The sequence below is a fragment of the Mus caroli genome, unplaced genomic scaffold, assembly GCF_978045245.1.
Source record: "Mus caroli unplaced genomic scaffold, Mus_caroli_1 scaffold_2, whole genome shotgun sequence".
NCBI lineage: Eukaryota > Metazoa > Chordata > Mammalia > Rodentia > Muridae > Mus > Mus caroli.
Window position 1 is genome coordinate 156,551,636 of NW_028227257.1, and position 25,961 is coordinate 156,577,596.

General features: G+C 45.3%; 1 protein-coding gene across 4 annotated transcripts in view; it reads left to right on the top strand.

Moving 5' to 3' along the window:
* Window positions 1-25,961, top strand: part of Pax8 (paired box 8) — a 55,039-nt gene that overhangs the window by 18,794 nt on the left and 10,284 nt on the right. The window contains exons 3-9 of one of the 4 annotated variants that reach the window (XM_029474565.2): window positions 11,997-12,162; window positions 13,636-13,836; window positions 15,071-15,159; window positions 15,540-15,665; window positions 15,928-16,103; window positions 20,361-20,481; window positions 20,966-21,172. In XM_029474565.2, coding sequence (XP_029330425.1) covers window positions 11,997-12,162; window positions 13,636-13,836; window positions 15,071-15,159; window positions 15,540-15,665; window positions 15,928-16,103; window positions 20,361-20,481; window positions 20,966-21,172 — 1,086 coding nt within the window. The remainder of the gene's footprint in view (window positions 1-11,996; window positions 12,163-13,635; window positions 13,837-15,070; window positions 15,160-15,539; window positions 15,666-15,927; window positions 16,104-20,360; window positions 20,482-20,965; window positions 21,173-25,961) is intronic. The other 3 variants (XM_021154860.2, XM_029474566.2, XM_029474567.2) reach the window with 3 other exon arrangements.

Sequence of the window (25,961 nt, forward strand, 5' to 3'; positions counted from 1 at the left end):
TAGGGAAGCATAGCTTTTTCCTACTTTGTGATTGCATTCTATTAAAGACTCACTCACCTGTCCTCTGAGTCACTAAAGTTACACCAACTACAGTTGTTTGTCCCCCCCCCCCCCCACCTCCTGCTGTCCTCTCCCTCTCCTCTCATGACTTTGTCTGTCTCTACTAGAGGTTCTTCTAGCCTATATCTCTATTTCCCTTATTACCCATCTTAAAGTAATTTTTAAATGAGTGTTCATTAAACTCAGATATATATAACCTCATAGCAGAGCTACAGAACCTAGTGCTTGAGCACTAGGTGACTAACTTGGATTGTTTACTATGCACTAGCCCCAAACAGAGGCATACACACACACACACACACACACACACACACACACACACACACACACATCCCACACATACATGTGGATCTCCTACAGAACTTCTTGGAGGAAGAAAGGTGAATCATAACCTACAGTGATTGGATCAAAAAGCCTTAAGGTTTGGTAACATAGTAAAAGTTATTAACGTGTGTGCTTCTCAAGGCAAAGCCTAGCATCTCTTCAGAAGCCACCTCGTCATGTTACATGTCTCCCAGAATTGAATATTGTTTTACTATCAACCCATTTTCTTAAAAAGCAGCATTAATAACCTCTGATCCTAGGGGAAACGTGGGGTGACTTGGGAGGGAACTAGAAGTCAAAACGTATACTTAGCAGATATATTCACCTGCAGGAAGACAGACCTCTGACTCCTGGTGTGGATATTTCTACTACCCTCAGGCAGTTTTGTAGCAGAAATCTGCCGGCCTCTGGAAGCTCAGGGGGAGGAGCCAGAAGAAAGACCTCTCGCATACCTTCTAGGACCTGGGGAGGCTTCTCTAACATACCTTCCAGGACCCGGGAGTTGCAAGTTTATGTTTAATCAACTAATTAATAGTTTGGGTTCATAGTTATTTCAGTTTTACAGAGTGGCTATAAAGTCTAAGAAATCACCAGAAGATCTTTTTAAGGATCCAGGAGCAGGGACATTATGCTGAAATCTTTTCTTGAAGCTGTAATAAGTGAAAAGTGCCAGGCTTCTCAAGGTAGTCTAGTGAGCATTTAGGTAGGAAGTACTCTGCTCTCCAGAAAGGAGCTTACACAGTCAGAGGAAGAGTTACAGCTGCCTCTGAGGTCTTGGTATCCAGGAAGAAATCTACATCATGAGAGACAGACAGAGGCCTCTGGACAGGCAAGGCTGGCGAGAAAGAGAAAGTTTCTGAACCTTGCTCCTGGTAGGCCTCTTTCCTTAGGTTTATGGAAGCCAGGGTGCAGGGTGTACACCAGTCACACTCAGAGCCCAGCCACAGAGGGCCTTTAGATAGGAAAAACGAGGGCATGGTAGCTTTCAGGTTCAACACAGCTCATGTGACCCAGGTTTGCAGCACTCTGGTCTCTGTAGGTTCTGGAAACCTACTGACTGGCTTTAGGAAATAACCTGATGTTAAGATCACCAGTGCCTTCCCCCAGACATTTAGAGGCTTATTGACATTTACAGCAGCTTCATCCTTGAAAATACAGACATTGGGGTCCCTTTTTGGGAGGGAGGTGACAGGGTTAATCTAAGGGCTGAGGGAGACAGAGAGAAAAGGCCTTGGAACAACAGTGAAGCCAACCAGATTAATAGAGGAAGAGAGAGGGGGGTACACCATTAGGAAGACAAAGAGAAAATCATGCTGGAGCAATAGAAAGGGAAATCTAATATCAACCAGGGAAAAATAAATGGAGATTAGGGCAAACAAATTAGCTTTAATGGGTTCAATGCTAATACAAGGATAACAGCAGAGCTGTGAATGCCTTTGAGGGAAGATGGGATACAGAACTTGGGCAGTCATGCAGGCAGTGGAGATTATGCAGGGGGTGGCCAAAGGGGCCAGGGGAGGGGGAGAGAGGAGAGACAGAGGTGAGGAAGCACAAGGGAAAGGGGGCCTAGAAGGGCCTGCTGTCTTTGATAGGAAGGGGCTGGGGCACTAGTGACAGTAGGGTCAGAGGAATAATTAACACTGGGTAGAAATAAGGGAAAACGGCTGAAGGAGACAGAGGACAGGGGGACCTACAGCTCGACAGACAGAAGGAAAGAAGTACAAGCAGACTTAAGAACAGAGGAAAACAAACCAATATGGAAGAGTAGGGGACAGAAAAAAATTGCATTTTTTTCTCACTAAAAAGAAAATCAAATAGTGAAGACATAGATAGACACTGATCTATGGGAAACCTGGGAATAATTTTAAATTGGGTTTGGGAACCACATACACTTGGTAGATGGTGTTGAAGTCATGGTCACTCTTAGATAGGGTCCGACTAAATGTGGGATGACCATCTTACTGCCAGGGGTGGCAGAGGTCACAAAGTGCAGAGTATTTGTGTAGGTGTTGCATGTAGAGACTCCAGCTTGAGGGTCAATTTGAGCCCTGCTGTACTGTGCAGCCTTGGGCGAATTCCTTACAATTTCTGCTCCCCACCCTGCTGTATGTAAAATGGAGGTGAGGTGCTTTCTACCTCAAGGGCTGTGAAGCTAATTTAATGAAAAGATGCACTTCTGCTTGGCTCAGGAAGAAGCATGTTTCTTGATGTTGCTTGCAGCCATAATTCCTAAGCAGTAACTAACTCAGGAAAGGGGGTGGATACAGAACACAACCCACCTCCCTTCTTCCTTCTAAAAGGAGAAAAGCTCCTTTTAAAGGCCAATACTGGTAAAACACGGGTCACCTTTGGTTCATGTTCAGTTATTACCCTTTTGTCCACCATTTGTCTCCTGCATCTGCATTTATGTCACCCCCTCCATACCAGAGATGAAGATAGTACTAACCCTTCTCGGCCACACCACTCTCTGGGCTAATCTCAGCAAGGGCATCTTCCCCTGCTTCTAGGCGAAGCCTTCTACTCCTATAAGGAGATAATATTTGATCTGGCTGAGCTTCAGACCATAGGAGATCTAGAATTGCTGCTGGTTCTCCCAACTGCCTTAACGCTTATGGAGAAGCAGAGCAGGCCAGATCAGAGGATGGCATCCGAAAGAATTCCCAGGAGTCAATGAGTAACCACCCAGTCATGCAATTCAGGAGGGAAAGGAGCACGGTGGTTATTCTTGACCCCCACGGCATCCAGAACCAAGCTTCTCTCATCACTAAGGATTGTAAAATACTAACATCCAAAAACAGCCCAGACAGGAGGCCCAGAGTTGCAGGAGGATTTGCTATTTGCTGAGATGTGAAAAATTAAATTGGAACCATTTCAGGAAGAACCATCCATGAATCCATAACCCCAAAAGGATGGATATCAAGACGGATACAGTAATGGTAAATGGGCCTACTGAGCCCAGGTTCCATGCTAAGTTCATAGGTGTCTCATATCAAAACAACATACCTACACAGAGGGCAGTGAAGGTCATAACTTAGAGGTCAAGTACAAGTTTTCTGGCCTCCACCCTATTCAGCTTCAGAGAAGGAGGTTCGTATATTCATTAACATATGAATCACTGCCAAAACACATGAGATGAAGCTGCTTCTCCACTGGAGTGTCTATGGTGAACTACTAAATGGAGAAGTCAGGTCAGGAACATTTTTACTTGTTGGTACTAAAGAAGTTTTGGTTTTTGAAAAAATCTTCATATTTTGGAAATTTGGATTAGCGATGACCAACCCAGATCTCAGTGACTCTCAAATTCTTCCTTTGTGCTTTTATATTCTTTGACACCCAGGAAATTTTGTTTAAATCCAGCTGCTGAAATTCCTAGGAACAGGTTTACATCTTCTGACCACACTCCAAGTGATGCTACCGGAAGAACTCCAAGGAAACAAGGTTCTAGGATTTGGATCGATTTAGTCATGGTACTTGAAGGTAGTATTGTGCTTCTAGGCAGTGAGTTGCAGGAAGCAGTTTCATTTCTTTTTACGGAATGAACTATGAAAGACACAAAGTGGCACTGCCCACGCAGTCATGGGTCAAAAATTTCTTCTCAAGCTGGTGTCTGAGCTCTCAGGAAAGGCAACTTCTACTACTAATCCTATCTCCCTAGCTTGAGCTGGGACTCACGGGTCTTCTCCCCAACAGAACTGCAAGCTTCCCAAGGCCAGAGCTGTGTAGTCACTCCAACATTCTTCATGAAAACTTTGTGACCAGAGTTAGCAGTAAAAGGTTTCATAGCTAGGAATTTTAACACCCACACTGATGACAATTTCCTCATTGGTGGAAAACTGTAACAATAAAACAGCACTTCTTTTTCCATAAGTTCCTCATAACATGTGGCCACATTCATGCATAAAGCTGGCTCCTCACAGAGGTATGAAGCCCAGGAGGGCTCATCCACTTAATGGGACCATCTGAGGCTTGGGTACGCGCCAGCAGAAAGGCCACTGCATCCATTCTGTGCGTTCTTCAGAAGCAATGCAAACCTCTTTTTTCCTGGGCTGTTATATGTGGACCTCCTTCTTTAAATACTTACATCTAAGAATGTGGGAAATAGAATTCTCCTGAAGGCAAAATATATGTAGCTTCCTCTCAGCCTCCTCGGGCCTTCTTTCCTCCATCTTTGTCTTTGAACTTCCTGCCTTCCCTCACTTTCTCTTTTCCCTCCTTCCATTTACATTCCTTCTTTCCTTCCAATTTAGTGTCACAGTGTTCCAAGCACTACTTTGGATGCTAGGGTTTCAGTAAATCACAACAACAACAATAACAGCAACAACAGCAACAACCAACAACAACAACAACTGTTAAACCCAGTTTCTTGAGGGGTTCCTCAAGAAGTTTATCCATCTCAATAGTTGGACACTTATAGCCTGATAAATGTGGTAGTAGAGCCTGGGAATTGACTTCTTTAGGTGAAAGAACCAGAGGGAGCAGGCAAGAAAAAAATTTGGAGGACTTCCTGTAAGAGGCTAACTTTTAAGATATAAATGAAATGAAAATAAAGTAATGGTATTCCAGGCATAGGTGAGGACCCACGACAGGACTTAGGCACTTTGACAAAAATGGTACTAAAGTAGTGATTTTAAGGCACAGATGGTAGAAATGAGTCAAGAGAGAAAAGAAAGGTCATGGTGGGTCTTGTCTGCTAAATTTAGATGCTTGGACTTACCATGAATAAAAGGATGCCGTGTCTTTCTTTAAACATTATTTACCATGGGGGCGTTACATCCAGATACAGGTTTGGATGCACTTATTTCCAGCTGCAAAACAAAGAGTTACATGGGGAAGGTTACATGGGGGGCTGGGGGGGAGGCGCTCAGTGAGTTCAGGGAACCACTCCTACCTGTCTAGATTCTGTTACCTCTGGGGGTTTCCTCTTGTCCTTCTTGAAAGGATTCTACTTCTCTTGTCCCCCATCAGTACTCTAATTCCACATCCATTGTCTCCTTGTAGAGATGTTAACTATTAAGCATTCATTTGAGTCTTGATTTGCCGAATGTGTAACTCCTCCTAGACTGTCACTGGAATAAAAGCTCCAGGGAGGTGAAGATCAGATTTGTGTACTCACTTCTGCTAAAGGATTTGGTATGTCATAGTGCATAAGAAAATGTTGAGTACATGGGTTTTTAAATGCTGAAGACAGTTAGAAGATATTGGTATAAACGTTTAGAGATAGAAATGATGTGTGGTCTGCTGAATATAGGAGAATGGAAGATGCTAGAAGTGGTTGGCTAATTCATATGGGATATATTTATTTAACGTGTTACATAATTTAACCGAAAGTGAACAAATATTTTTGACCTCACATGGCTTCAATCTGATAACAGACAAAACCCCAGACACCCTTCTCCGAGTTCATATTTTTTCCTGACTATGAAAATTTCCCTTCTTATTTTCAAACAAGTTTCTCAAAAACAGCCATACTTGTTGCTAGGGAGAGCATAGATGAATTTTATTTCATTTTATACCCCGAGTGTGGGCCTAGTAGAAAGTGAGTGGTAAAAATTAATTTTTGAAATAGGACAACAAATTATATAGTGAGTTTCAAGAACATTCTAAACATGAGCAGTATATGAGAAGTGAATGAGAAAGGTAAACAGTCGCTTTCAAAGGTAAAGATAGACACTGTCTCTTCTGGAGCCTCCCTTAGTAGGACAAGTAGTCAGCACAAAGACACCAAAGGTCATGAAGAGAGGCTGGGGGCGGTGGCGGGAGGGGGAGGCAGAGTGGATCCGTGATGCAGCTCTCCAGAGGGACATCTCAGGATGCGATGAGCTCACAGATTGAAGTGATCTGCTCTACTGACGTGAGACAGTGATAGTCCATGGTCCCAGAACACTTTCTTTAGGCACAGTTTGAGACAAAGTCCTTGGATTTTTGTTCCATAAAGGTATAAAGTCAAGATGGAGATGTTGCAAGGTTGTGGGCATTGCAGACGTGAAAGCCAGTGTCCTAGGGAAAGGCAACACTAGAGTGAGAGCCCCAAGACATTAGCGTTAGCAAGGCTTATTCTTTACAGAAGAGGGGAGATAGCATGATTTGAAGGGCACCTCAAGGCAGTCACTGCACATCTAACTATACCTTGCCAAGGGTTGCCCACTCTTGGAGCAAAAACAAAAACCAAAAATCCATGGATAGTAAAATTTAGTTTTGTTTTGTTTTTACAGCACAGCATGGCACACTGAGCAATTGTTATTTGGGGCTGAGCTTTAAGGAATCAAGAAGATGAGAAAAGAAAAAAGAGTACTGTGGAATGGGATGTGAGGGTCCCACAGTAGGGACTCTGAGTTGGGTGCTAAGACTTGACCTCTCCCCTCGAGGAATCCATAAAGGGGACCAAATAGATAATGTTGTTGGTTAAAGTCATTGACATGATAGTGCTACAGAAGATCGTGGGGTAGCAGAAAAGGTGTGCTTCTATCTTAAATGTTTGTGTGATGAGTTTTAAGTGATGTCTCTGTCTCATTCTTTCATCCTTACTTCTCAGAAAGTTCTGAGTGGAGAAGAAATTACCAAACAATATCTTTGGGTCTCCCACAGTGGTCATTTCCCCCAAAGGATGCTTCTAGACAGCAAACATCACCTAAAGCTTTACAGACCTGCAAATTCATTTCACCTAAGTCCTCCCTGCCCTGTATAACTTGCATTTCCCCATCTGAAGAGTCATACTCAAGAACTTCCTTTTATCCGGCCAGGATTCCTCTTACATCACCACCTGTCTCCACCCACAGCTCTCTAGACAAGGTCTTTTGAGACCTTTGCTTATGAAGCTTCAAACCTCTTCCTGATTTACATTTTCCCCAGCCCTACCTCTGGACCAAGTATAGAGCTCCTACTGATCACTGGCTTCCGGCCGTAAGGCCCACCTGCCCATAAAGTACAAAGCAGCACGGAGACAGTGGCCATCAGTCCCTTGCAGAGGGCAGGAAGGAAGCCTGCACCCACCTCTGGGCATTTGGTGGTGAATCACCTAGAGAAGTCCACTCCCCCACACCGGACACAGAAACTCAAAAGCCCTTCCATCACAGAACTCAGTTCAGCCCATAGAGGCCATTCTCATAAGCAGCCATTTGGCCTTTCCCAATCTTTCATACATAATCTATAGAGGCAGTAAATAGCATTCAATTTGGTCAAGACTTTATGCAAGGAATTTTTTACTTCCTACAGCTTCTTTCTTTCTTTCTTTCTTTCTTTCTTTCTTTCTTTCTTTCTTTCTTTCTTTCTTTCTTTCTTTCTATCTTCCTTCCTTCCTTCCTTCCTTTCCTTCCATCTTTCTTTCTTTCTTTCTTTCTTTCCATCTTTCTTTCTTTCTTTCTTTCTTTCTTTCTTTCTTTCCATCTTTCTTTCTTTCTTTCTTTCTTTTCATCTTTCTTTCTTTCTTTCTTTCCATCTTTCTTTCTTTCTTTCTTTCTTTCTTTCTTTCTTTCTTTCTCTTTCTTTCTTTCCATCTTTCTTTCTTTCTTTCTTTCTTTCTTTCTTTCTTTCTTTCTTTCTTTCTTTCTTTCTTTCTTCCTTCCTTCCTTCCTTCCTTCCTTCCTTCCTTCCTTCCTTCCTTCCTTCCTTTCTTTCTTTCTTTCTTTCTTTCTTTCTTTCTTTCTTTCTCCATCCATCCATCCATCCATCCATCCATCCATCCATCCATTCCACTCATTCTTATTTGATTTCTCTTTGACTGCCTGTATGCTTCTCCAAGCGACTTCTACCTTGACATGAAGATTTTCAATTAATCTGGCTGTGTCTCCGAAAAGGATTTAAACATTCATTTCTTGTTCCAGGTTACATACCCAATGCTTTGTGCTTGAGTCACTATTAGCATTTTGTTAATATGTGTGGAATTGAAATGAAAGTCATTAAATACACATAATAATTATAACTCTTGAAAAATGATTGGAGAAAGAAAGATATCATCTTGTTCGTTTGTTTTGCCAGCCATTACTCAACACACATCCTAAACCAGTGGTTCCAAAGTCATACAATCTAGAAGGTTCTCCAAAACAAACTTTTAAAACAGCTTTTGTTAATTCTTTGAGAATTTCCTACAATGTATTTGATCATATTCATCCATCCCCCCCAACTCTTCACAGATCATCCTCCACCTCCCTATCCACTGAATCCCCCCACCTTGTGTGTGTGTGGCGGGGTGTACACACACACACACACACACACATTAATCCATGGAGTCAAGTTTTTGTTGGCCCACTACTTCTGAGAGTAGAACCAGATGTTGCACCATTAAAGAACTAACATTTCCTTTCTTATCAGCAATCAAATACCAATAGATCCTCAGCTTCAAGTGCTTTTCTGTTTTCCACGATGGGCTCTTGCCTGGCATGAGCTTGTGCAGGTCTTGTGCATACTGTCACAGTCCTTGTAAGCTTGCATGTGCACCTGCTTTGTTGTGCCCCCAAACACTGTGTCCTTGAATTCACCCACCACCTCTGGCTCTTATAATCTTCTTACCCCCTTTTCTACGTAGTCCTCTGACCTTGAGGGGAGGATGTAATATTTATATTCCATTTAGGGCTAAGCATTCCAAAGTCACTTCCTCTCTTCACAGTGAATGGCTATGGGACTCTGACAAACAAATATTTTTGGTTCCATCCTAGATTAACTGATTTAAAAACTTAAGGTATTGTACTCAATAGGTCTTTATTCAATAAACCCTACAATTGCCCCTGGTGTGTATTTCAATTTGAGAACTCCTTGGTCTTAGGGCCAAGTCAGAGTTACCACCATGTTATATCAACCACATTATTGCTACAATGGAAATCTTTACATTTATATCAAGACTTTTAGCTAATGAGACGATTCTTTTATCTTCATCCCAACATTGCTGTTGCTATTGTCAGTAGCAGGTACAATTAAAAATGCTGTCAAACTCTATGTCATGCCTACAGCTAGAAGCAACCAAATCTACTCAAATGATATAGCTAAAACACATAGAATCAAGGCAGAAATATGACCCAAGCTCTTCCCCAATAAAATAATACCTTAGAGAACTCAGAGTTCAGGGTCCAGAGTTGTGATTGTCTGCTGTGTATGTAGTGAGCTTCAGTAGGGTTCTGAGCATGCGGATATCCAAGGATTTTGAGTCAGCCCTTAGGATAATTTAGTACTCTAGTTTGTACCATCTCTATTGGAGAACCACATGAGTAAATTGTGCTTTTTGGTTTTGTTTTGTTTTCAGGAAAAATGTTCAATTTGTGCCACCTCTATAACTAACTAACTAACTAACTAACTAACTAACTAACTAACACACACACACACACACACACACACACACACACACACACACACACAATCTGACTTCTAGATAGACTCTAGCACAAAGATCTATACTCCATGCAGCAAAGGTTCTGGAAAATAGTGACAAAGTAGAGCTGCCTAATGTCTTGTACATTTGGATAGCCATCTGATGTGCCTCGGTGTTCAGAGTGTAGATCCCAAAGAATCAAAAGGCAACCATGAGAAAGTGGGAGGTAATTTTTCCACAAAGAGTAGCATGGCCAGTGAGGGGTCAGAGGAAATGAGTTTAAAGAGCCACATTGGTTATCGCCTGTGCTGGACTGAAAGTCCCTGAGACATCATCTAACTCATGGAAAAACATTCATCAGGACAGGTGATGTAGAACAGGACAGCAGAAGCTGTCCTGGAAGATGGACCATCCTGTCCCTCATACTTGGTGCATAGCCAGTGGGTTTTTCCTCCTAACTTATTGCTCAGGAGAGAGGCTGATGACCTTGTTCGTTCATTTTAAGGGAAATTATCTGTTCTGTTGAAGACATCTTGGGCCCCAAGGAGAATTGGGAGGTGGTTCTGAATGTGCTAAGTCAGTGGGGATAATGGGTACAGTGTGTCCTGCAAAGGCGCTTCCCACCCTTGCCCATTAATATTGTTAATTGGTCACAATGGCCTGGTATTAACTTTCCCTTCTTACTGGCTGATTCTCTACGACTCCCACCTCATGTACAATCCTGGCTGCTATGCAGTAAGTTTCAGGACGGTCCTAAGTGTTTGAGATCAGACCATTCTGTTCCCCACCCTAAGCTAGATCACCAGATTCAGTTCTTGGTGTGAAAAGATGCTAGTCATGCCTAGGCAATGACACTGTCATCACAAGTTCGAATTGACAGGATCCTCTCCAGCCATCAATCAAGGGCCCACAAAGAAGCAGCAATCATTGGATCCCTAGCCATTGTTTGGATCCTGGCTGCTCTTCACAAGAGCTGAGTCATTTGAGTGAAGCCACAGAAATGCTCTTTATGGTCTTCTCTTTGGAAATTGTATATCTCAGACCTGAAATTAACACACACATTAATTGAAAAGCAGTTGCAAGTAGTGCAAATCTAAGAGACACCTACCCTCTTAACCCCCAAACCTTTGCATGTACTATTCCCATGGCTCACACAGGATCCCCTTTCTCTCATCTAGCACTTCTTTGCTTTGAGTCTCAGCTTGCACTTTAAAAAGAACTCTTCTGTGCTTCTCTGACCAGGGGCAGGTCTACTGATTCAATAATTACCTGTCTAAGTCTGAGATTCCAGAAAAGATCATGAGGGATGCTAATTAGCTGGCTTAGGCTCCTACTGCGATAAGCCCTGTGAGGTGGGTGCAAGTATGCAGGTGGCTTTATTCACCTTGGGGCTTCAGAACCTGGGAAAACACCTGACATGTACTAGGCACTCAGCAGGTATGGGTCTGACTAGATATGTATGGTCAGAATGAAGTACAGAATCAGTCCAGAGGGTCAAGTCAGGGAAGCAGCTAAGGCTTGGTTTGTCATACACTGTACTGTACTGTACTGTACTGTACTGTACTGTACTGTACTGTACTGTACCACTCTGTCCCCAGTCTGAAACAGTGCTACAAAACTCATGGGCTGTCTCCTAGTTAATTCTCAGCCTGGTATTTTAGTTCTCTAATCTGTCAAAAAGAGATACGAATTTGGGATTGCTTAGGCAAGACAGCCGCAGACAGGGCTCAGCCCATTCTGACCTACCTCAACCAGAGGCTCTCCTTCCCTTCTTTGGTGTTTGTGTTATAAAATATGGTTCTGTGGTTTAAGTGGAGCAAGACAAATGGAAAGACCACCCGTCTCATCTTGTACCTTCATGTCAATGAGAAGAAAAGAAAGTCCAGGGGGTAGGGAGATATTTTCTTCTCTGTCACTCAGCTCAGTTTCAGCTTAAGAAAACCCTGACTTCTCCACTCCACTATGTCTGCATATGGAAGGAAATGGGGAAATGGAGGCATTGATGTTATGTGGCATAAAGGGCTGGGCTCCCGAATGTGATGGAACAGATATAAAGGGCTCTCAGATAGCCATGTATATCTTTCGAACGCTCACATAGACAGATGGGCTGAGCAGTTTATATTACTTGTGCCAACCTCCTAGGGGAGTGTTTCTGATAAGACAGGGTGCAAGTAGAGGGATCACTGAAAGACCTGACCATGGAGTATCCTGCCATGCCCTCAGACCTACTCATACTCAAGACTAATTCTCACCTGACATTTATCTCCTGGTTCTGACACTTGTCCCTGACAATTCTGTCTTTTTTTTTTTTTAGGCCATGGAGGGCTGAATCAACTAGGAGGGGCCTTTGTGAATGGCAGGCCTCTGCCGGAAGTTGTACGTCAACGCATTGTGGACTTGGCCCACCAGGGCGTGAGGCCCTGTGATATTTCTCGACAGCTCCGTGTCAGCCATGGCTGTGTAAGCAAGATCCTTGGCAGGTAAGCACGAAATTCACCATATACCACTTTTCCCTGCAAGGTTTGTCTTCTGTCATCAACCTCATAGCTGCTGGCCCATGTACCATCAGATTTTGTGTTTTTCAAGGCAAAACTTTCAGAATTATCCTTTACAAGAAGCAATTAAAGTGTTTGATGAAATCCATAGCCCCACTGAACAAACCTCTCAGGTAGACCTGTGGCTCTTGTAGGATGACCAGGAAGCATGAAACTCAGACACACGGAGGACTGAGAACCGCCCATCTGTAAGACTCAACGTGGTGGTTCACTGCCCTGGCTGTGCCAGGAAACTCTAAACAATCAATCAGAGGGCCAGGATCTAGGCTCCAGCACAAGCCAATAAAAGGGAGTGGACTCGAATTTATGGACATCATTGGCCTCCACCTCACTGAAGTGATTTTGATTATATCAGTCGGTTGGGGCTGAGAGCTGCAGGGCACAGGTTCAGAAGGACAAGGCACACAAAGCCTCTGACATGTCCATCAGAAATATTATTTAAGTAGAGAGTTTGAAAATCCCAGAGTTCCATGTCCTGTCCACCTTACTCTCCAACCCACCACACAGACCCACATGTAGGTTCAAGGTTTCCCTTGAAGGGGCTGCTCTGCAAAGAAGGATAGAGAACCCTGGCTCTGCCTGAAATCGCTAGAGGGAAAGTGGCCTTTTCTTAGGGCCAAGGAAAGAAGAGTATTGTTAAGAAAATTGTAGAGTCCCAGAGAGAAGAACTTTGAATGGCAAAGACAATGGCCTTTTAAAAGACTCATGCTTTGTTTTATTCATTGGTGGAAGAGACCAGAGGAGACAAGGAAGACCAGAGTCTTGATCAAGCCACTCATCTGTCAGCTAGTTGTGGGTTAGATGGGCTCTGAAGGAGGGAGCTCATGTTTAGGGGTTGACTCAGGTCAGGGATTCTAAGTGAGGCTGGACTTCAGAAGCAGCTTTAACTTGGACCATGGAACTTGGTAGAAAACCAGAGAGCAAAGGGTGAAGGAGATGGCTCAGATTTGGACAAGGCAAAGGTGACGCAGCAAGACAGCAGCTGGCTTTCCTGAGTTAGGCCGGGAGAACAAAGCAGGGGAGTCAGGGAGTCAGTCATGCTAAGGGAAGGTGGATGAGAGAAACAGTCACTGCAAGCCTGAGATTCCCCAGCGTCAATACTGAAACATCCTTTCTCACAAAGGAGATCTTTGTGGGCTTTCTGGTGCAAATACAGAGAGTTGGTCTGGGGAGAAGCCTTTGCAGAGGGGTCTTGCTTTGGCAGTAGCATAAATCTACCCAAATAAATGAATTGTTGGAGAGAAATCCAGTGTTAAGATGAGCAGGAGTCAGGGGAGGGACATGTCTCAGTTCCACACCTCTCCTCAGGAGACTCAGAGGGGACAGAGGCTCTGGCCAGGTCCATGTTCAAAGGCCCCACCTGCTTATTGGGTAATTTTGGGGGGTTCTCTATTGGAGTAGGTACTACGAGACTGGCAGCATCCGGCCTGGAGTGATAGGGGGCTCCAAGCCCAAGGTGGCCACCCCCAAGGTGGTGGAGAAGATAGGAGACTACAAGCGGCAGAACCCTACCATGTTTGCTTGGGAGATCCGGGACCGGCTCCTGGCAGAAGGCGTTTGTGACAATGACACTGTCCCCAGTGTCAGCTCCATCAACAGGTGAGAGACAGCAGTTTATGGCACCCTCCTGGGCCCTAGGGTTCTGGAAGAGTCCTGTAAGGAACACGAAGGGCCTGGCCTGGGTGGAGTATCGTTATTTGGATGAGGCTTTAATTTGAAGAATCAGGCAGGAGTTCCTCGGCCTGGCACAGGCCACCCCTTCCAGCCTTCTCTTGTTCCTGCTGTGGCACCTCCCTCTCTCCCCACACTGTGTTGTGCTTCCTCAGACACCACATGCTCTTTCATTCTGTGAAAGAAGTTCCTGGCCCCCATTGACTGACTACATGGTCACATGTGCACTTTTGCTCACTACCTTTTCATCACAGTTGCTCACTCATTCATTCACACATCATTCATTCACTTATTTTGTATTAGTTCCCAGAACACAGAATCCCTGTCCTTGTAGAATTCACAGTCTAACGGTAACACAGATACAGAGTACCCACAAAGACGGGAAAATGCAGCTACTGGTCCTGCTGAGGCTAGGAGTCTGAAAACAGCAGGGGTAGCCTATGGTAACTTGTCTTAAGGAAGTCATGAAAGCTTTTCCTTAAGTAAGAAGCAGTGAATGGGAATTAGATGAAGAGGGATACCACGGAATTTTGACATAGCATATAAAGGCCCTGTGGTTAATGAGAGTTTGCACAAGGAGAGGAAAGAGAATCATTTGGGAGACAAGAAAGGCCTGAGTACACTGACTATAAGATGCCAGAAGAAACTACCCCCAAGAAGCCTGTGGGCACTGGAACATATTCCTGCCTTTGATGACTGTGCAGCAGGCAGCCATTAGAGCCATTAGAGTATGTTCGGCAGGAAGCTGATTTGTATTTGAAAACACTTAGTCGGGCTGAAAAGGGCAGAATCAATTAAAGTAAGTGGGGTTCAGGAAGGGCCACTTGAGGAGCAGAGCAGCTGGTGGGTGGCACACATTCAGATGTTAACAGTGAGATACAAAGCAGGATCAATCCTGGGGTCTAGCAAAGTTAAATCTACAGATCCCTGTTAATCTGCAGCTAGCTATATTTGTGCCTTGAGACAGCCATGTTTCTAGTCTTGATATGGGACTTGAGCAATCAGGTATGAGAACGAGGTAAGGCCAGTTTGATAGTAAACTCAGTGAGTTGAAGACACATTTAAGATCTCCAAGTGGGTTGTCATGAAGGTGAGTGGACTCAGGGCAACCACAGCTCCTGTTTCATCTTCTTTCTCTAACAGTCCTTCTGCTTCCTCACAGAATCATCCGGACCAAAGTGCAGCAGCCATTCAACCTCCCCATGGATAGCTGTGTGGCCACCAAGTCTCTGAGCCCAGGACACACACTGAGTGAGTGTTTAGGGATTTGGCTGTCTCCATACCTTTGAATGTAAACCCGATCTACACAGCCATACAGACATAGACATCGCCACATACAGACACAGCCACACAGAGCATATGACTGCTCATATGCCTGTACATGGACTGAGCTTTTACCCTGAGGCACAGTCTATTTCAATGCTCATGGGATACTCATAGGAACATGGTGAAATGGATACACGTCAGACAAATGTCATTCTAGGAAGCCTTCCTACCAGCAGGTCCTTGAAGGGCTGTAGCTCTCCAGGGCCTCTGTCCACAGCATAGCCTGCTGCTCTGCATCCATGGTGGTGATAGTGGCTATGTAGAGTATCACACCTATTTCTGATCCTCTCCTTATTCCTTTGCAGTCCCCAGCTCAGCTGTAACACCCCCAGAGTCACCCCAGTCGGATTCCTTGGGCTCTACCTACTCTATCAACGGGCTCCTAGGAATTGCTCAGCCTGGCAATGACAACAAGAGAAAGATGGATGATAGTGAGTGCTCAGGGGACCTGTGGGTGGCATGAGACACAGGAGAGCACTTGGCTCAAGCTTTGATAGGAAGACAAACCTTTCCTTCCATGGCCCTGGCTTAGTAGGGCTCTGAGACTCCCTTTCACAGGAGCCTTGGTCCTTTCCCTTAGCTTGTTCTGCCCCAACCTCTTCAGCCCATCTGCTCCTCTGCTTTGGAGCACTTTGGCCTGGTGGCTTGGTTGAGGAGTCTCCTGAAAGTTTTCTTCCTGCCTGGGGGCACTAGGTGACCAGGACAGCTGTCGGCTAAGCATCGACTCACAGAGCAGCAGCAGTGGTCCTCGAAAGCACCTTCGTACGGACACCTTCAGCCAGCACCATCTCGAGGCCCTTGAGTGCCCGTTTGAGCGGCAGCATTACCCGGAGGCCTATGCCTCCCCCAGCCACACCAAAGGGGAGCAGGTAAGAAGCTGGGGTACAAGAGATAGATAGGGTAGGCAAGCGCCAGAGCAAAACATGTCCTCTAGCCATCAAAACAACTTCAAATTGCTCCCACAGGCTTCACGCACACACTTTCCAGCTTCACGCATGCGTGCCTTACTCACCATATGCCTCCATACCTCTCTCTTCTCACAACCCATATCTGAACTTTGAACCTAGTTTTGCTTTCAGGGCCATCCTTTTTCCTTCAGTGGCTTTCTCCAACAATAGAATTGGGCTCACAATTGTAGTTAAAGCTCACACCCTTCTTATGATGACCTCAACACCATTCCTAGCCCTTTGCATAATCTAGGATTCTGTGTGACTCATGTGCTCAAGCTCACCAGCCTCATTCACACCCCTCTGCCCTTGTACATCATGTGCCCTCCTTGTAGAATGCCTTTCTTCTCACTATTCTGCCTGGAAAAATACCAGCTGGCTGTGACTCAGGTCAGTCACACACTCTACGAATTTGTCCCTGCCCCTCACCTACGATTCACTCCTTGGGACCCTGTCATCCTTCCTGTCTCACACATGATTTCTATTGACTTCTCACAGTATTTCCTAATAATCTAATGGGGTTGGGTGGGGGGTAAAGGCAACCGACTTAGGGGCAAGGTGGCCTCTTGAGACACCTCCCCCATCTCTAGACTCTTATTACTATTATTACCTACTACCTTATTATTATTATTATTATTACTACTACTACTTTTTGTGGTGATGGAAGTTCAAACCTAGGGTTTCACACACACACTAGACAAGCCCTCTCCCTTTGAAGACTATCCCAAGCCCAGTATTTTAATAGCTTTTCAATGAAGGTATATTGAATGAATGAACCAATGACTCAGTTGAGAAATCAAGAATGATAAGATACAACCTACAGGGAGATTTCCTCTCCAGACCTTAGGAAAGGCGAAAGAAATAGGTTGGGGCTGGTGAGATGGCTCAGTGGGTAAGAGCACCCGACTGCTCTTCCAAAGGTCCAGAGTTCAAATCCCAGCAACCACATGGTGGCTCACAACCATCCGTAACGAGATCTGGCGCCCTCTTCTGGAGTGTCTGAAGACAGCTACAGTGTACTTACATATAATAAATAAATAAATCTTAAAAAAAAAAAAAGAAATAGGTTATAATGGAATGGCTTCTGTAAAAAGCAGGCAATGAACATTCCCCTACTGAGGTTGACAAATATCCCAAAATGCAAACAACTACTAAGTGACATTTTCTATGATCTGTCAATGGTCCCAGTGTCTGCCTCTTTTATTCCATCTAGTCAAACACTCCAGGAAACTCTTTGGGGTATGGCCAGCCTATCACTGCTCTTGGCTTGAGGCAAGCCTATAGGTACACCTTGAAGCCCTGAGGGAGACAATGATGATGATGATGCTAACGAGCAGCTGAAACATTGCCAGCAAATGGCTGGGCTCCTGGCCTTGTGCCAACCCCCACAACTGGGCAGGCAATATGCGTCAGTGATTTTTATCAGCTTTGGCCATGATAGCTGTGAATGTTGTAGACAAAGTTGGCTATTAGCAGACCCAGGGAGAGGCCTGGGCATACTTCTGATAGTCAGAGCATGGTTCCAGAAGGCAAGGGTTGAGTCTGCAGAAAGCTTATTCTATGGTAGCATGCAAAATGCAATATGCATATACTAGCTATCCTTAGAGAATAATGAATCCCTTCTGAGGAGACCCTGGGCATCTGCTGGGTCCCAGAGCCATTTACTGGCTTCATCCGTAAGTCCTCCAACAGACCTTGTTTGGTTAGAGAGAGCCCCTGTGCTATGCTGGAGGATATGCAAGGAGGATGTTAGGATGGGAGACTTTAGAACTATAGGAGACTTGGTGGCCACCTTTTCAATTTGTATAAGGATAACTCAGTGCCTGGAGCATGGGAGGACTTGGAAACAGATGTTGCAGAGTTTATGGCTGCCAGCTCTAGTTTTATTCACAAGGATCATTCCACCCTTGCCTATTTTTGACATGGCGATCCCATGGATTTTTTTTTTTTTTTTTTTGGCAGGGGGAGTCCAGACATGGTTTCTGTGTGTAGCCTTAGCTGTTCTAAAAGTCACTTTGTAGACCTGGTTGGCCTAGAAATCACAGAGATCCATCTGCCTCTGCCTCCCAGTGCTGGGATTAAAGGAGTAGCTCAGGACATTCTTATATAAAAACTAAATGAAACCAGAATACTTGAAAATCATTAAGCTTCTCCAACCCTCAACCTAGAGGAGTAAGCTGTCCCCCAGCTATTCCTTCCCCCATTCAGTCATCAGGATGGGTTGTGAGCAGCAGATAATCCTACCTTGAACCTTGCTCTTCTGCCTACTATGTCTGATTGTGCCACCCAAAAGGAACATGTCCTCCTGTCCAGGCACAGAGGCTTGGCGTCTTTGGGAGGCAAGATAAAACAGATATTTATACAAGATCTTAGCATGGAAAATCAACAAGGGTTAGAGTGACCTCATTTCTTATTGCAGACTCACCCCCAGGCAAGATTAGAAATCTGTGTATCCTTCCTCTATATTTTAAACTCACCACCATGTGGATCAACAGAATGAGAGAGAAGGTTATGAAGACAGACCAGGAATGTAGCAGTTACTAACTCTTCCGTAGTAACAATACACCTATTATCACTTCTAGCTGAAAATCTGTGCTTGCTGAGTATTCTGTGCCATGTAAAAATTTATTTAAAATCACAGTTAATATTTAATCAGTCCTGTGCGGTAGATTCTAGGACTCCTATTCTTAAAGGTAGGAAGAAAAATCAAGGCTCAGAGAGCTCAAATAAATTACAGCTTCCTGTTGTATAATCAAAACTGTGATTTCACCTCTGAATCATTATGCTCTCCTGTCCACAAATCACGTTTAAGCCCAGAAAAAAAATCCATTCATCACTGGCATGTTTAAGACATTGAACATAACATCATCTGGTTCTCTAACTTTTTCTTTGGGCTGAGTTTGGACCGGAAACTTGATTTTTTTTTAGTATGTATTTTGTTGTCAAGTCAACACATTCACAAGGCATTTCAAACTTTTCTTACACTCTCTAGAAATTAGGTATTTTTTTCAGTTTCACTAGAGCAACTTCGCCTTGCCTCTAAGTAGGCCCCTCAGAAGAATGGAACCAGAGTGCCACTTAGTCAGTAATTGCTGCTACAAGCTGATGGTGCCCTGGTGGCCTCCAGAATTGACTGCAGCTTCCAAAAGTGCCCTGCATGCAATCAGAAAGCATTGTGACTCCTTGGAGAACTGAGCTCAGTGGAAATGACTGAAAACAATTGTCTTCAGCAGGGCTATTATATAAGCATGGACTGACCAGTCCTGCAATCCAGTCTTGTACAACAGTTCACATAATACTTTGTGAAATATCCGGCCCGTATGTGGGGAGTGGATGTGTGCTGTCTTTCCTTGGGAAGGACAGCAGAGAGCCAATCGTGCCTGTAGCCTAACAAATTATCTTCTCAAGGAGTATCCTTCGGCCATAAGCATGCTCACATCACGGAGTACCAGTAGGAGATGGAACGACTACTGCTGCTGAACATAAACCCCAAGTGCTTGATAGAATTTTTAAAACACAACGAATCCTATATATCTTTCAAGGTGAAACTAAATGTTTCTATTTGCATGGGTCATGCAAATCTGACATAGTCTTCCAGGTTGTATCAGTGGGTTATTCAATAAGCATGGTAGCAGCACAGGCAGATCGTGAGCTCTCTGCAAGTGGAAGAAGAATCACTGTACTCAGAGTCGGTGTACCTGAGCCTACATCCTCGCATCACCTTACAGGAGACGGGCTGCACTTCCTTCAGCTCTGCACTTGCATTTCCTAAGTGGGGGAATCAAGTATTAGTAGAGTCAAAGACTGAGCAGCCTCTCCTGCAACCGATTTCAGCTCTCTCTGGGCAATGTCCTGTGTTTGGGGTCTAAGCTATGTGAAAAACTAGGAATGAGACCAGCACCCTGTCAGGACATGGTCCTCTGATGGCCAGTCTATCACATACCTGGACTTCTATGGCAACAGTGGGCCTTGAATTCTGGAATTTGGAACGGGGAGCCATTAGCCAAGTCCTGGGGCTCTGAGTGGGAGAGCATGCTATGTGGAGCTAAGAGAAAACAAGAGGACCGAGTCAGGGAGCTTTTCTTAGGAAGACTAGCATCTCCCACTGCAGAGACAGACAGGAGGGTCAGTAGGAAGCCAGGCTTGCTCTACCCCTGCTGACTTCCCTTTGTTCTCCAGGGGCTGTACCCACTGCCCTTACTCAACAGTGCCCTGGATGATGGGAAGGCCACCCTGACATCTTCCAATACACCTCTGGGACGCAACCTCTCGACTCACCAGACCTACCCTGTGGTGGCAGGTAGGATGCCCAGAGGCTCCTGAACCATCTGGACTCTACTGTGAGGGTCAGCATGGGTTTTGGGGCAGGAGGAGGCTGAGGCGTCTGGCTGGCAGGAGGAAGAAGGTGTTTGGGGTACTGGCCTGGAAAGGAGAAATAGGCTCTGCTGACTGGGCCTCAAAGTGGAGCAAGGGGTGGTGCTTTCAGTCTTTGGACCCCCTGGATCTCTCCAATCCTTCTAACAAGGAGAGGCTGAGCACACACAGACTTCAGTCTCTCATCCATCTACACTGGCAGAATGCACATCAGAGAGGTAGAGCCTGCAGCTCCTCCATTTCATTCCATCCAAGGAACTCTAGCCATGGCTCTCCATCCTAGACTCCTCCTACAGCAGCCAGGCCTGCCTCTCCCCATACCCTTGCCCCATCTCATGGCTTGGTTTGTGCATGTTCCCACCCCATCATCTCACACCCCTCTCTCCTTGTTGTCTCCCTCCCTCCGGCAGATCCTCATTCACCCTTCGCCATAAAGCAGGAAACCCCAGAGCTCTCCAGTTCTAGCTCCACCCCTTCCTCTTTATCTAGCTCCGCCTTTTTGGATCTGCAGCAAGTCGGCTCTGGGGGCCCAGCAGGTGCCTCGGTCCCACCCTTCAATGCCTTTCCCCATGCTGCCTCCGTGTATGGGCAGTTCACGGGCCAGGCCCTCCTCTCAGGTACGACAGGGAGGTCCCGGGACTCTGTAGGTGTCGTGGGGTGGGAGGGAGGTCAAGTCCTCTGGTCTGAGGCTAATCTCATCTTTAGGCTAAACATCATCACCTTGTTCTCCAACTTATCAAGCACATGGTTCTTTCCCTATGGGAGAAGTCAGGAGTCAGAAATAGCCACTTGGCGGGTACCAGCAAGTGGAATATACCACTGCATCTTCCAAGCAGAACATTATCCCAACCAGTCAGGACCTGAGCTATATCTGAAGGAGTCAAGGCTTGGTTTGGGCACAGGCAGAGACACTTCAAAGTCTTCAGAGAACTGACTGATTATTAACACAGGGATTCTGGGATGGGGGTAGGGGTGTCCCAGAACCAAGAAGGGGAGTAATTAGTTTCCAGTTGATCATTGGAAGTCTCCTGTGTGCGAGAGCTGTCTCCATTGCATATGAACAGTAAGTGACAGCGGTGACAGAGAGCATGCCTCCCTGTCTCCTGCTCCCTGGCCCTGTCACCTTGAGAGGTTAAAGCAGACACTGGGAGACTTGGCAGAGACAACCCAGGTTGGACAGTCTCAGCCCTCGGGCCCAGCTGCATTCCGATATTCTAGGCCTGTCTTGAAACTTAAAATGAAAGCCTTCAGCATGCCAGGTGTCCCAGCCAGGACAGCAGAGTAGTTCTGACGGAAGCTGGAGCACTGGCTTGAGAAACTCAGCAGTGCGACTTTGCCTCCCACTGGATCAGGGGTCTAAAGGCCCTGGGACATAAACCCAGGCATGCTTTCTTATAAATGACAGCATTTTCTGTTTGTCTGACTACTGGTATTTCCCCTTTTCTGCACATCCATGCAACTTTGCCATGGAGATGGGCAGGGCGAGGGCAGAGGCGGTGGCCAAGGGTCTGATGAAAGGAAAGAATGGTTCACTTGGAGTGTGAGATTTCAAGAGGGTGAAGTCAGCAGAGATGGGTCATTTGTTTTGAGCAAAGTGATGAAAATGCACAAACCTGTGAGCAGAGTGATGTCAGCCAGAGACTATGGAATGGGGAGTGGAGAGGGAAAGAGATGGCTTGTGTCTGCTGTGGGAGCACTCAGGGCACACTTGTCTGTCTTGTGAGAAAGAGAGGCTGAGAAGCAGCTAAGGGACATAAGAGGAACACAGGGTGACCAGACTTGTGAGATCTGGGGGTCCATGTATTCAAGAACAAGAAGCAAGTTAAGACTACAGTTTGGAGAGCCAAGCCCAGATCTGCAGCTTAAGGACAAGGCAGACGTATGCCAGTGCTTAAGTTGGTTTAAGGATCAGTGCGATGTCCTCAGAGACTTCCCACCTAAGGCCTGGACAAGCTTGGACCTAAACACTCATCTCTTGGCTGAGCTCTCATGGGGTTGAGAGAGCATAGTAGGAAGGAGGAATTCTAGAAATGGAATGAGCTTAAGGAAGCAGAGAGCAAATCATTTCTGTGATATGCTGCAGGAAGAGAGGGCGGAGGGGAAGGTCAGGAAATCTGAAATTAGCCCAGCTCAATCCTCCGTGGATCATCCTAGTTCCCTCCTCTGTTCGACTTTGCCTAAGAACCCCCTGTCACCTGCTGAAACTATTACCTGCTCCACAGACTTTCTCTCTGAGATTCTGTGAGTATCATTTTCAGAAGACCGCTTCTGAGCATCAGCTTTTTTTTTTTTTTTTTTTTTTTGGTCAGCCAAGAAAGGGACAACATTAGGACTTGGGAAATAATGAGACTTACCTACAATTCAGCTAGTCCCCTTTAGAACACCCCTACACACACACACACACACACACACACACACACACACACACACACACCCTATGGATTCCAGCCCACTGGCCATGACAGTGACATCAAGGACACCCTTGTCCTTGCTATTGCAAGGCTGACTACAGCTCAGATGATGGGAAGGCTGCCATTAGCCTTTCATCATCAAGGAGCCCAGTATCCTCCTCCATTCTTCTGTACAAGATATATTTAGTCTTGCCAAAGAGATTTCTGGGTTGCCATAAATTCTCCTTGCTATCAGAACAAGATAAGGCATTGAAAAGGGGTTACACAGAGGGCAGACATCAAAGAGGTGAAATGAAATAGTCTCAAATCACCTCCACCCTCTGGATTCCTTCCTCTAGCTAATGGCTTTCTATTCCTTCTCGCTGCCTCTAATTAGAATATTTACCAAGAGTTCTGGAACCCTAGGATTTTCCTAGGAATCACACTTTGTAGCCAGCCAACCTATGTTGATGCTTCTGTCCACAATTTTAAAAGAGGCTCTTGTTGGAAGTCTACTGGAGTGCAGAGAGACCGAATTAGACAGTAGGGAGAAGTTGAAGAGCCTTTAAAATAGAGTAAGTTCGAGGGTATCTGACCAGAGGGGAACATCTCAATCTCAGGTTGGCAGCATCCGTCCTTGTTTCCTAGATTAAGATTCTTTGTTGTTGTTGTTGTTTGTTTGTTTGGTTTTGGTTTTGAGACCTCATTATGTAGCTCAGGCTGCCCTGGAATTTACTATAGACCAGGCTGGCCTGGAACTCATAGAAATTTACTTGCCTCTGCTTCCTGAGTGCTGGGATTAAAGATGCGCACCATCACACCTGTCATAGTTTAAGGTTCTTGACTCTGAAAGACTTTTTTTTTTTTCCCCAATGCTGTCATTAAGTCCAAACCACACAAATGCTCTGCTACTGAGCTACAGCCCCACCTTACAAAACTATGTTCCTCAAGACATTCTGGAAGGATGGCTCAGCGATTAGAAGCTTTCTTAGAGGTTCTAAGCTCAATTCCTAGTGCCCACATAGTGAGTGGCTCACCACCCTCTGTAACTACTCCCATGGGATTTGATTCCTTCTTATGGTGTGAGGGTGCACATACAGATAAATCTCCCAAATACATAAGATACATAAGTAAATTCATATTTTTTAAATAAAAGAAATGAGAGTTTTGTGGAGCTGTTGAGACAATATATGAAGGTACAGTTTAGATAGGGTGGCGTCCTGGAAATTTTTTTTTTGTCTTTCCAGAAGGGCCAGGTTTTATTAGGAGAAGTCTTTGGGGCTCTGTTTGGGCCATTGATTCAGAAATCTTTTTTGCTGAGAGAAAACTAGGTAGCTGAAGAGAAATGAAGATTAACATTCCTGCATAGAGGGGCAGAGACCAATGAATGTTTTTTCAAGAGCTATTGTTCATGGGCTGAGGCCCCATGGAGAGAGATCATGGGTTACACTGTGACCTGAGGTATGTGCTCAGGAACTCTGCGCAGTAGACAGACTATATAAAGAAGCTATAGGTTCAGGTGACAGGAGGTGACTTAGGAGGGCAGGGGACCACAGGCTGCCAGTGGCAGGAAGGCACCCAGAACAACTGACATTAGCAAATAGATGGCCAGAGAGCAAAAGTAATTGTGATCCATGGAAGACGTGGGCCCTGCCTCAAAATCGTCCACACTGTGTGCAAAGAAACCCCACCAGCCAGGAAGTAGGGTGAACCTAAGTTCTAGGCCTCCTGTGAAGACTGTAATTTGGAGAAGTTAAGTAGTTTGTTCATAGTCTTGCATGGATGTAGTATTCAGTCTAGTTTTAAACTCTCTCTCCCCTTCTCCCTTTCCATCCCCCTTTTCCTCTCCCCCTCTCCCTCTTCCTCTCTCCCTTGCTCCTCCCTCCCTCTAGCTCTTCTTCCTCTCTCTCCCTTTCTTTCTTCTCCCTCCCTCCCTCCCTCCCTCCCTCCCTCCCTCCCTCCCTCCCTCCCTCCCTCCCTTCCTCCCTCCCTCCCTCCCTCCCTCTAATAAATAAGAAAGAAGAAAGGCAAAATCATGAAGCCTGGGTCAGCCACCCTCTCCCATCTCTTTCTACTGTGTTAGCCACTGCCCGGCACCCTGCTTCCCTTCCTTTACAGACCCACATCCTCACACTCACTGTCTGCAGCTTGGCCAGGTACTTCACACAAGGAGGGCCAAGGGGACAGCAGTGATCACATTGTTGGCTCCTTTACATGAAACTCAAGACTATTTTGGGTAAATCTTCTGTTTATTCCTCATTCTAAATATGTCTAATCCTCGCCACAACTTTTGTTTTAAGCAGCATCTCCCTCCCTTCCTTTGTTCTCCTGATGCCTTTATGTCAGAGATCACTTGTGTAGTCCAGGACCATCCAGATCTAGGTACTCAATAAAGACGGATCAATTTGAGACAGATGTTCAGGTGTCTAAAAAATCCTAAAGCTATTTTAAATAACGAATACTAACAGCTTATTTCTGACAGGATGATTTTCTGTAAGAACTTCACTGATACATTTCTAGAATGTGACCATCGCACTAATCCGTGTCCACCTGGACCATGAGGCAACAGGTTGAATTATGTAGGACTAGTGTATCTAAGGTCACACCTCCCCCGCCCCTTTGCATGCAAAGTCACAGGTTTAGGAGCAGAGTGGCTGGTCTAAGGGCAGACAGAGAGCCATCAAAGTAGGGTGAGTATTGTAGCCCTCTGATTCCTAGCCTGTTCTCTTTGGGAAAAGGGACACACTTGAATGTGCAGGTATTGTTTGTTGAGTTGGCCCTAAAGCCTGTCTTAGTATAAGATCCATTAAACTCCTTCCCACCTCTTTCTCTCTCCCCTAAGTCCCCAAGTGCCTAGTCCTTAGAACCATCTCAAAAGTACTTCTTGAATGAAAAAAATGTTCTCATGGGTAAAGAAGAATTAGTCACGGTGGGGCTGACAATCTATAGGGTTTCATGATGTGTTCCTCCCTTCAGGAGGTTTAGGTATGAAGGATCTAGGAGGGCATGGGGAAGG